This window comes from Salvelinus fontinalis, chromosome 17 (genome assembly GCF_029448725.1).
Source record: "Salvelinus fontinalis isolate EN_2023a chromosome 17, ASM2944872v1, whole genome shotgun sequence".
In the NCBI taxonomy this organism is placed as follows: Eukaryota; Metazoa; Chordata; class Actinopteri; order Salmoniformes; family Salmonidae; genus Salvelinus; species Salvelinus fontinalis.
Genome location: NC_074681.1, coordinates 7,743,780 through 7,756,320, shown reverse-complemented (window position 1 = coordinate 7,756,320; position 12,541 = coordinate 7,743,780). Strand labels below are relative to the sequence as shown.

The window sequence follows — 12,541 nt, the reverse complement described above, 5'->3', positions numbered from 1 at the left end:
CTCTCTCTCTCAACCCCTCCCATCTCTCTCTCTCAACCCCTCCCATCTCTCTCTCTCAACCCCTCCCATCTCTCTCTCAACCCCTCCCATCTCTCTCTCTCAACCCCTCCCATCTCTCTCAACCCCTCCCATCTCTCTCTCAACCCCTCCCATCTCTCTCTCTCAACCCCTCCCATCTCTCTCTCTCAACCCCTCCCATCTCTCTCTCTCAACCCCTCCCATCTCTCTCTCAACCCCTCCCATCTCTCTCTCAACCCCTCCCATCTCTCTCTCAACCCCTCCCATCTCTCTCTCAACCCCTCCCATCTCTCTCTCTCAATCCCTCCCATCTCTCTCTCTCAACCCCTCCCATCTCTCTCTCTCAACCCCTCCCATCTCTCTCTCAACGCCTCCCATCTCTCTCTTAACCCCTCCCATCTCTCTCTCAACCCCTCCCATCTCTCTCTTAACCCCTCCCATCTCTCTCTCAACCCCTCCCATCTCTCTCAACCCCTCCCATCTCTCTCAACCCCTCCCATCTCTCTCTCTCAATCCCTCCCATCTCTCTCTCTCAACCCCTCCCATCTCTCTCTCTCAACCCCTCCCATCTCTCTCTCAACCCCTCCCATCTCTCTCTCAACCCCTCCCATCTCTCTCTCAACCCCTCCCATCTCTCTCTCAACCCCTCCCATCTCTCTCTCTCAACCCCTCCCATCTCTCTTTCTTAACCCCTCCCATCTCTCTCTCTCAACCCCTCCCATCTCTCTCTCTCAACCCCTCCCATCTCTCTCTCTTGACCCCTCCCATCTCTCTCTCTTGACCCCTCCCATCTCTCTCTCTTGACCCCTCCCATCTCTCTCTCTTGACCCCTCCCATCTCTCAACCCCTCCCATCTCTCTCTCTCAATCCCTCCCATCTCTCTCTCTCAACCCCTCCCATCTCTCTCTCTCAACCCCTCCCATCTCTCTCTCTCAACCCCTCCCATCTCTCTCTCAACCCCTCCCATCTCTCTCTCAACCCCTCCCATCTCTCTCTCAACCCTTCCCATCTCTCTTAACACCATACATATTGGATTTCTATTTCCAAATATTGTTTTTCAACTGTGATGTTTCACAAAAGTTCTGAACCGTTCTATGTTCTCATAATTTCTACATATTGAAAATAAAATAAACATTTTTGCTTAAAGTATTATTATATTATTGATCGATTTGACTATGACTTTTCAGATCCTCCAGTAGTTCTATCTGCAGAGTTGGTTCCAGGTAAATGTTGCAATTCTTCAGCCATTCCTGGACCTGTGACCAAAAACAAGCTACATATACCAAAATACCAAAAGAAATGATCTAATGACTCTGACTCTTCGCAGCAAAATCTGCAGAGCTGGAAAGATTGTATCCCCCATATAGAGTTGAAGTCGGAAGTTTACATACACCTTACCCAAATACATTTAAACTTCGTTTTTCACAATTCCTGACATTTAATCCCAGTAAATGTACTATTTTAGGTCAGTTAGGATCACCACTTTGTTTGAAGAATGTGAAAGGTCAGAATAATAGAGAGAATTATTTATTTCAGCTTTTATTTCTTTCATCACATTCCCAGTGGGTCAGAAGTTTACATACACTCAATTAGTATTTGGTAGCATTGCCCTTAAATTGTTTAACTTGGGTCAAACGTTTTGGGTAGCCTTCCACAAGCTTCCCACAATAAGTTGGGTGGATTTTGGCCCATTCCTCCTGACAGAGCTGGTGTAACTGAGTCAGGTTTGTAGGCCTCCTTGCTCGCACATGCTTTTTCAGTTCTGCCCACAAATGTTCTATATGATTGAGGACAGGGCTTTGTGATGGCCACTCCAATACATTGACTTTGTTGTCCTTAAGCCATTTCCCACAACTTTGGAAGTATGCTTGGGGTCATTGTCCATTTGGAAGACCCATTTGCGACCAAGCTTTAACTTCCTGACTGATGTCTTGAGATGTTGCTTCAATATATCCACATAATCTTCCTGGCTCATGATGCCATCTACACTGCTCAAAAAAATAAAGGGAACACTTAAACAACACAATGTAACTCCAAGTCAATCACACTTCTGTGAAATCAAACTGTCCACTTAGGAAGCAACACTGATTGACAATAAATTTCACATTCTGTTGTGCAAATGGAATAGACAAAAGGTGGAAATTATAGGCAATTAGCAAGACACCCCCAAAAAAGGAGTGATTCTGCAGGTGGTGACCACAGACCACTTCTCAGTTCCTATGCCTCCTGGCTGATGTTTTGGTCACTTTTGAATGCTGGCGGTGCTCTCACTCTAGTGGTAGCATGAGACGGAGTCTACAACCCACACAAGTGGCTCAGGTAGTGCAGTTCATCCAGGATGGCACATCAATGCGAGCTGTGGCAAAAAGGTTTGCTGTGTCTGTCAGCGTAGTGTCCAGAGCATGGAGACGCTACCAGGAGACAGGCCAGTACATCAGGAGACGTGGAGGAGGCCGTAGGAGGGCAACAACCCAGCAGCAGGACCGCTACCTCCGCCTTTGTGCAAGGAGGTGCACTGCCAGCGCCCTGCAAAATGACCTCCAGCAGGCCACAAATGTGCATGTGTCAGCATATGGTCTCACAAGGGGTCTGAGGATCTCATCTCGGTACCTAATGGCAGTCAGGCTACCTCTGGCGAGCACATGGAGGGCTGTGCGGCCCCACAAAGAAATGCCACCCCACACCATGACTGACCCATCGCCAAACCGGTCATGCTGGAGGATGTTGCAGGCATCTGCATCACTGACCAAGAAGGGCTTATGTTGATGTATTTACTGACCAAGAAGGGCTTATGTTTGTACCATTTACTGACCAAGAAGGGCTTATGTTTGTACCATTTACTGACCAAGAAGGGCTTATGTTGACGTATTTACTGACCAAGAAGGGCTTATGTTCATGTATTTACTGACCAAGAAGGGCTTGACGTATTTACTGACCAAGAAGGGCTTGACGTATTTACTGACCAAGAAGGGCTTGACGTATTTACTGACCAAGAAGGGCTTGACGTATTTACTGACCAAGAAGGGCTTGACGTATTTACTGACCAAGAAGGGCTTATGTTGACGTATTTACTGACCAAGAAGGGCTTGACGTATTTACTGACCAAGAAGGGCTTATGTTGACGTATTTACTGACCAAGAAGGGCTTATGTTGATGTATTTACTGACCAAGAAGGGCTTATGTTGATGTATTTACTGACCAAGAAGGGCTTGATGTATTTACTGACCAAGAAGGGCTTATGTTGATGTATTTACTGACCAAGAAGGGCTTATGTTGATGTATTTACTGACCAAGAAGGGCTTGACGTATTTACTGACCAAGAAGGGCTTATGTTGACGTATTTACTGACCAAGAAGGGCTTATGTTGACGTATTTACTGACCAAGAAGGGCTTATGTTGACGTATTTACTGACCAAGAAGGGCTTATGTTGACGTATTTACTGACCAAGAAAGTGTTGATGTATTTACTGACCAAGAAGGGCTTATGTTGATGTATTTACTGACCAAGAAGGGCTTGACGTATTTACTGACCAAGAAGGGCTTATGTTGACGTATTTACTGACCAAGAAGGGCTTATGTTGACGTATTTACTGACCAAGAAGGGCTTATGTTGACGTATTTACTGACCAAGAAGGGCTTATGTTGACGTATTTACTGACCAAGAAAGTGTTGATGTATTTACTGACCAAGAAGGGCTTATGTTGATGTATTTACTGACCAAGAAGGGCTTGACGTATTTACTGACCAAGAAGGGCTTATGTTGACGTATTTACTGACCAAGAAGGGCTTATGTTGACGTATTTACTGACCAAGAAGGGCTTGACGTATTTACTGACCAAGAAGGGCTTATGTTGACGTATTTACTGACCAAGAAAGTGTTGATGCATTTACTGACCAAGAAGGGCTTATGTTGACGTATTTACTGACCAAGAAGGGCTTATGTTGACGTATTTACTGACCAAGAAGGGCTTATGTTTGTACAATTTACTGACGGAGAAGGGCTTATGTTTGTACAATTTACTGACGGAGAAGGGCTTATGTTTGTACAATTTACTGACGGAGAAGGGCTTATGTTTGCACCATTTACTGACGGAGAAGGGCTTATGTTTGTACAATTTACTGACGGAGAAGGGCTTATGTTTGCACCATTTACTGACGGAGAAGGGCTTATGTTTGTACAATTTACTGACGGAGAAGGGCTTATGTTTGTACAATTTACTGACGGAGAAGGGCTTATGTTTGTACAATTTACTGACGGAGAAGGACTTATGTTTGTACCATTTACTGACGGAGAAGGGCTTATGTGTCACGCCCTGCCCTTAGTTTTCTATATTTTCTGTATTATTTTGGTCAGGTCAGGGGGTGACGAGGGTGGGTATGTGTGTTTTTGTCTTGTCTAGGGTTTTTGTTTATCTATGGGGATTTGTATGTCTAGATATGTAGGTTTATGGTGGCCTGAATTGGTTCCCAATCAGAGGCAGCTGTTTATCGTTGTCTCTGATTGGGGATCCTATTTAGGGTGCCATTTTCCATTTAGGTTTTGTGGGTAGTTGTCTATGTGTTGTTGCCTGTCAGCACTCATTTTTGTATACGTTCACGGTTCGTTTGTTATTTTGTTAGTTTTTTAGTGTTCGTTCTTTAAATAAATTAGTATGTACACACCCCACGCTGCACCGTTGTCTCCTCTCTTTGACGGCCGTGACATTATGTTTGTACCATCTACTGACCGAGAAGGGCTTATGTTGATGCATTTACTGAGCAAGAAAGGCTCAAGTATTTGGCTTTAATTAAGAAAATAGAAACATTGTGTCACTTGAAACTATCTGTGTCAAAGAGATGGTGTGGCCTAATTAACGGTCATTCGAGCCCTGAGCTTAGTGTTCCACTGGAACTATCTGTGTCAAAGAGATGGTGTGGCCTAATTAACGGTCATTCGAGCCCTGAGCTTAGTGTTCCACTGGAGAGGAACTGCTGCCCTCCAAGCTGGAGCTTCCCTGGTGCTGCCTGCCTCTCTGCTCTCTCTCTCTCTCTCTGTTCTCTCTCTGATAGACTTAACACGAGGGGATTGTGTCAAGTGCTTATGTCCAGGGTGGATATAACAATGGATGGAACATTCTAGATCCTGAGGAATATTCCTGTTATGATTTCTGTCATGATTTGTCGATTTATTTGAACCCATGGGAGAGACCTGCAGTGGAGAACCCTGAAACCAGGAGTAGAGAACAGAGAGGATTTATAGGTTATTATCCTACACCAGAGGATTCTAGTTTTATGTGTGATATTTGAGTCTGTTTAAAAGCTATAACCGCATGGCTGAGAAAAAAGAGAACGTCTCCAAGTTTGAGATGTTGAAACTCCTGGAGAAATGCAGGAAGGAGAGAGACGATGCGACGCACGGGGAGAGTATTATGAGGGAGAAGCTGAGACAGTACGAGTCCAGGATGAGGTCAACGGAGGTGCTGAAACAGAAAGTCAAAACCATGACTTCGGAGAACAAGGAGCTACGCAAGCATGTCAAGACTCTCCGTCAAGAGATAGGCCTGGAGGCGAGCCCCACGTTCAACGGCAAGACCACCAAGGACATCATCTCTGACATGCAGGAGAAGGAGCGTCAGTGCAGTTCCCTGGTGGAGAAAACAAGTAGACTCAGTTTGACCGTTGATGATCTGACGTCCGAACTGGCAAATGCTCTCACGTCCAAAACTCTTCTGGAATATCAGGTGCAGTCGTTACAGCAGAACCTGAAGGACATGACGAATAATCAACGCCGTTTGTTGAAACTCTGGGAGGATAAGAGATCTCAGAGAGAGCAGCTCACTCTCCCTGCGATAGGCCTAGCCCAGAGGCCCGGAGAGAAACCTGTGTCTCACAAGGGAGCACAAACGGAGATGTCTATCAATTCAGCCCAGAAACTACCACCCAACGCGTTTGAGACCAAACCTTCTCCTTCACCACGGTCACGACACCACAAGACAAGGTCTTCTATAGATAAACAAGGGGGTTTAACAACACTGGGAAATGGTCATCAGCTGGGGAACGGGAATCATCAGCTGGGGAATGGAAACCATCATACATTGGGAAATGGCCTCCAGCAGGGAAACGGGAATCATCAGCTGAGGAACGGGAATCATCATACATTGGGAAATGGCCTCCAGCAGGGAAATGGCCTCCAGCAGGGAAATGGCCTCCAGCAGGGAAACGGGAATCACCAGCTGGGGAACGGAAACCATCATACATTGGGAAATGGCCTCCAGAAGGGAAATGGGAATCATCAGCAGGGAAACGGGAATCATCAGAAGGGAAATGGGAATCATCAACGTGAAAAGGAGGATTTATTTCACTATGAAACCAATGAACACTTACTGTAAGGCTTTATAACACATACTGTAAGGCTTTATAACACATGCTGTGAGGCTTTATAACACATACTGTAAGGCTTTATAACACATGCTGTAAGGCTTTATAACACATGCTGTGAGGCTTTATAACACATACTGTAAGGCTTTATAACACATGCTGTAAGGCTTTATAACACATACTGTAAGGCTTTATAACACATGCTGTAAGGCTTTATAACACATGCTGTGAGGCTTTATAACACATGCTGTAAGGCTTTATAACACATGCTGTAAGGCTTTATAACACATGCTGTGAGGCTTTATAACGCATGCTGTGAGGCTTTATAACACATACTGTAAGGCTTTATAACACATACTGTAAGGCTTTATAACACATGCTGTGAGGCTTTATAACACATACTGTAAGGCTTTATAACATACTGTAAGGCTTTATAACACAAACTGTAAGGCTTTATAACACATACTGTAAGGCTTTATAACACATACTGTAAGGCTTTATAACACATACTGTAAGGCTTTATAACACATACTGTAAGGCTTTATAACACATACTGTAAGGCTTTATAACATACTGTAAGGCTTTATAACACATGCTGTGAGGCTTTATAACACATGCTGTGAGGCTTTATAACACATACTGTGAGGCTTTATAACACATGCTGTAAGGCTTTATAACACACACTGTAAGGCTTTATAACATGCTGTAAGGCTTTATAACACATACTGTAAGGCTTTATAACATGCTGTAAGGCTTTATAACACATACTGTAAGGCTTTATAACATGCTGTAAGGCATTATAACACATACTGTAAGGCTTTATAACATGCTGTAAGGCATTATAACACATACTGTAAGGCTTTATAACACATACTGTAAGGCTTTATAACAAGCTGTAAGGCTTTATAACATACTGTAAGGCTTTATAACACATACTGTAAGGCTTTATAAAATGCTGTAAGGCTTTATAACACATACTTTAAGGCTTTATAACACATACTGTAAGGCTTTATAACATACTGTAAGGCTTTATAACATATACTGTAAGGCTTTATAACACACTGTAAGGCTTTATAACACATACTGTAAGGCTTTATCACATATTGTAAGGCTTTATAACACATACTGTAAGGCTTTATAACACACTGTAAGGCTTTATAACACGCTGTAAGGCTTTATAACATACTGTAAGGCTTTATAACACATACTGTAAGGCTTTATAACATACTGTAAGGCTATAACATGCTGTAAGGCTTTATAACACATACTGTAAGGCTTTATAATACACTGTAAGGCTTTATAACATGCTGTAAGGCTTTATAACACATACTGTAAGGCTTTATAACACATACTGTAAGGCTTTATAACACACTGTAAGGCTTTATAACATACTGTAAGGCTTTATAACATACTGTAAGGCTTTATAACACATACTGTAAGGCTTTATAACATGCTGTAAGGCTTTATAACACATACTGTAAGGCTTTATAACACACTGTAAGGCTTTATAACACATACTGTAAGGCTTTATAACATGCTGTAAGGCTTTATAACACCTACTGTAAGGCTTTATAACACATACTATAAGGCTTTATAACATACTGTAAGGCTTTAACATGCTGTAAGGCTTTATAACACATACTGTAAGGCTTTATAACACATACTGTAAGGCTGGCCATGCTTTCCACCTGGCTACCCCTACCCCGGTCAACAGCCCTGCGCTCCCCACAGCAACTCGCCCAAACCTCCCCCACTTCTCCTTCACCCAAATCCAGATAGCTGGTGTTCTGAAAGAGCAGCAAAATCTGGACCCCTACAAATCAGCAGGGCTAGACAATCTGGACCCTCTCTTTCTAAAATTATCTGCCGAAATTGTTGCAACTCCTATTACTAGCCTGTTCAACCTCTCTTTCGTATCATCTGAGATTCCTAAAGATTGGAACGTTGCCGCAGTCATCCCCCTCTTCAAAGGGGGAGACACTCTAGACCCAAACTGCTACAGACCTATATCTATCCTACCCTGTCTTTCTAAGGTCTTCGAAAGCCAAGTTAACAAACAGATCACCGACCATTTCGAATCTCACCGTACCTTCTCCGCTATGCAATCTGGTTTCCGAGCTGGTCATGGGTGCACCTCAGCCACGCTCAAGGTCCTAAACGATATCATAACCGCCATCGATTACTGTGCAGCCGTATTCATCGACCTGGCTAAGGCTTTCGACTCTGTCAATCACACCATTCTTATTGGCAGACTCAACAACCTTGGTTTCTCAAATGATTGCCTTGCCTGGTTCACCAACTACTTCTCCAATAGAGTTCAGTATGACAAATCAGAGGGCCTGTTGTCTGGACCTCTGGCAGTCTCTGTGGGGGTGCCACAGGGTTCAATTCTCGGGCCGACTCTCTTCTCGGAATACATCAATGATGTCGCTCTTGCTGCTGGTAACTCTCTGATCCACCTCTACGCAGACGACACCATTCTGTATACCTCTGGCCCTTCGTTGGACACTGTGTTAACTAACCTCCAGATGAGCTTCAATGCCATACAACTCTCCTTCCGTGGCCTCCAACTGCTCTTATATGCAAGTAAAACTAAATGCATGCTCTTCAACCGATCGCTGCCCACACCTGCCCGCCCGCCCAGCGTCACTACTCTGGACGGTTCTGACTTAGAATATGTGGACAACTACAAATACCTAGGTGTCTGGTTAGACTGTAAACTCTCCTTCCGGACTCACATTAAACATCTCCAATCCAAAATTAAATCTAGAATCGGCTTCCTATTTCGCAACAAAGCATCCTTCACTCACGCTGCCAAACATACCCTCGTAAAACTGACCATCCTACCGATCCTCGACTTCGGCGATGATATTTACAAAATAGCCTCCAAAACCCTACTCAATAAATTGGATGCAGTCTATCACAGTGCCATCCGTTTTGTCACCAAAGCCCCATATACTACCCACCACTGCTACCTGTATGCTCTTGTTGGCTGGCCCTCGCTACATATTCGTCACCAAACCCACTGGCTCCAGGTCATCTACAAGTCTCTGCTAGGTAAAGCCCCGCCTTATCTCAGCTCACTGGTCACCATAGCAGCACCCACCCGTAGCATGCGCTCCAGCAGGTATATCTCACTGGTCACCGCCAAAGCCAATTCTTCCTTTGGCCGCCTCTCCTTCCAGTTCTCTGCTGCCAATGACTGGAATGAATTGCAAAAATCTCTGAAGCTGGAGACTCTTACCTCCCTCACTAGCTTTAAGCACCAGCTGTCAGAGCAGCTCACAGATCACTGCACCTGTACATAGCTCATCTGTAAATAGCCCATCCAACTACCTCATCCCCATACTGTATTTATTTATTTATCTTGCTCCTTTGCACCCCAGTATCTCTACTTGCACATTCATCCTCTGCACATCCTACCATTCCAGTGTTTAATTGCTATATTGTAATTACTTTGCCACCATGGCCTATTTATTGCCTTACCTCTCTTATCCTACCTCATTTGCACTTGCTGTATATATATTTTCCTACTGTATTATTGACTGTATGTTTATTCCATGTGTAACTCTGTGTTGTTGTTTGTGTCGAACTGCTTTGCTTTATCTTGGCCAGGTCGCAGTTGTAAATGAGAACTTGTTCTCAACTGGCCTACCTGGTTAAATAAAGGTGAAATACAATTAAAATAAAAAGGCTATATTTCTCTATGAAACCAATGAACACTTACTGTAAGGCTTTATAACACATACTGTAAGGCTTTATAACACCTACTGTAAGGCTTTATAACACATACTGTAAGGCTTTATAACACACTGTAAGGCTTTATAACACATGCTGTAAGGCTTTATAACACATACTGTAAGGCTTTATAACATACTGTAAGGCTTTAACATACTGTAAGGCTTTATAACACATGCTGTAAGGCTTTATAACACATACTGTAAGGCTTTATAACACATACTGTAAGCCTTTATAACACATACTGTAAGGCTTTATAACACATAATGTAAGGCTTTATAACACATACTGTAAGGCTTTATAACATACTGTAAGGCTTTAAAACACATGCTGTAAGGCTTTATAACACATACTGTAAGGCTTTATAACACATGCTGTAAGGCTTTATAACACATACTGTAAGGCTTTATAACACACTGTAAGGCTTTATAACACTTTGTAAGGCTTTATAACATACTGTAAGGCTTTATAACATACTGTAAGGCTTTATAACACATACTGTAAGGCTTTATAACATACTGTAAGGCTTTATAACACATACTGTAAGGCTTTATAACACATACTGTAAGGCTTTATAACACATACTGTAAGGCTTTATAACACATACTGTAAGGCTTTATAACACATACTGTAAGGCTTTATAACACATACTGTAAGGCTTTATAACACATACTGTAAGGCTTTATAACACATACTGTAAGGCTTTATAACACATGCTGTAAGGCTTTATAACACATACTGTAAGGCTTTATAACACATACTGTAAGGCTTTATAACACATGCTGTAAGGCTTTATAACACATACTGTAAGGCTTTTTAACACATACTGTAAGGCTTTATAACACATACTGTAAGGCTTTATAACACATACTGTAAGGCTTTATAACACATACTGTAAGGCTTTATAACACATACTGTAAGGCTTTATAACATACTGTAAGGCTTTAACATGCTGTAAGGCTTTATAACACCTACTGTAAGGCTTTATAACACATACTGTAAGGCATTATAACATACTGTAAGGCTTTAATACACATACTGTAAGGCTTTATAACACATACTGTAAGGCTTTATAACACACTGTAAGGCTTTATAACACACTGTAAGGCTTTATAACACATACTGTAAGGCTTTATAGCACATACTGTAAGGCTTTATAACACATACTGTAAGGCTTTATAACACACTGTAAGGCTTTATAACACACTGTAAGGCTTTATAACACATACTGTAAGGCTTTATCACATATTGTAAGGCTTTATAACACATACTGTAAGGCTTTATAACACACTGTAAGGCTTTATAACACGCTGTAAGGCTTTATAACATACTGTAAGGCTTTATAACACATACTGTAAGGCTTTATAACATACTGTAAGGCTATAACATGCTGTAAGGCTTTATAACACATACTGTAAGGCTTTATAATACACTGTAAGGCTTTATAACATGCTGTAAGGCTTTATAACACATACTGTAAGGCTTTATAACACATACTGTAAGGCTTTATAACACACTGTAAGGCTTTATAACATACTGTAAGGCTTTATAACATACTGTAAGGCTTTATAACACATACTGTAAGGCTTTATAACATGCTGTAAGGCTTTATAACACATACTGTAAGGCTTTATAACACACTGTAAGGCTTTATAACACATACTGTAAGGCTTTATAACATGCTGTAAGGCTTTATAACACCTACTGTAAGGCTTTATAACACATACTATAAGGCTTTATAACATACTGTAAGGCTTTAACATGCTGTAAGGCTTTATAACACATACTGTAAGGCTTTATAACACATACTGTAAGGCTGGCCATGCTTTCCACCTGGCTACCCCTACCCCGGTCAACAGCCCTGCGCTCCCCACAGCAACTCGCCCAAACCTCCCCCACTTCTCCTTCACCCAAATCCAGATAGCTGGTGTTCTGAAAGAGCAGCAAAATCTGGACCCCTACAAATCAGCAGGGCTAGACAATCTGGACCCTCTCTTTCTAAAATTATCTGCCGAAATTGTTGCAACTCCTATTACTAGCCTGTTCAACCTCTCTTTCGTATCATCTGAGATTCCTAAAGATTGGAACGTTGCCGCAGTCATCCCCCTCTTCAAAGGGGGAGACACTCTAGACCCAAACTGCTACAGACCTATATCTATCCTACCCTGTCTTTCTAAGGTCTTCGAAAGCCAAGTTAACAAACAGATCACCGACCATTTCGAATCTCACCGTACCTTCTCCGCTATGCAATCTGGTTTCCGAGCTGGTCATGGGTGCACCTCAGCCACGCTCAAGGTCCTAAACGATATCATAACCGCCATCGATTACTGTGCAGCCGTATTCATCGACCTGGCTAAGGCTTTCGACTCTGTCAATCACACCATTCTTATTGGCAGACTCAACAACCTTGGTTTCTCAAATGATTGCC

General features: G+C 42.5%; 1 protein-coding gene across 1 annotated transcript; it reads left to right on the top strand.

Annotated features, from left to right (window-relative positions):
* The first annotated feature begins 5,011 nt into the window (after positions 1-5,011).
* zgc:113691 (uncharacterized protein LOC503529 homolog) lies at positions 5,012-6,588 on the top strand. The gene has a single exon (XM_055867732.1). It carries the CDS (start codon positions 5,328-5,330, stop codon positions 6,384-6,386), a length of 1,059 nt encoding a protein of 352 aa, XP_055723707.1. The 5' UTR covers positions 5,012-5,327; the 3' UTR covers positions 6,387-6,588.
* The last annotated feature ends 5,953 nt before the right edge of the window (positions 6,589-12,541 follow it).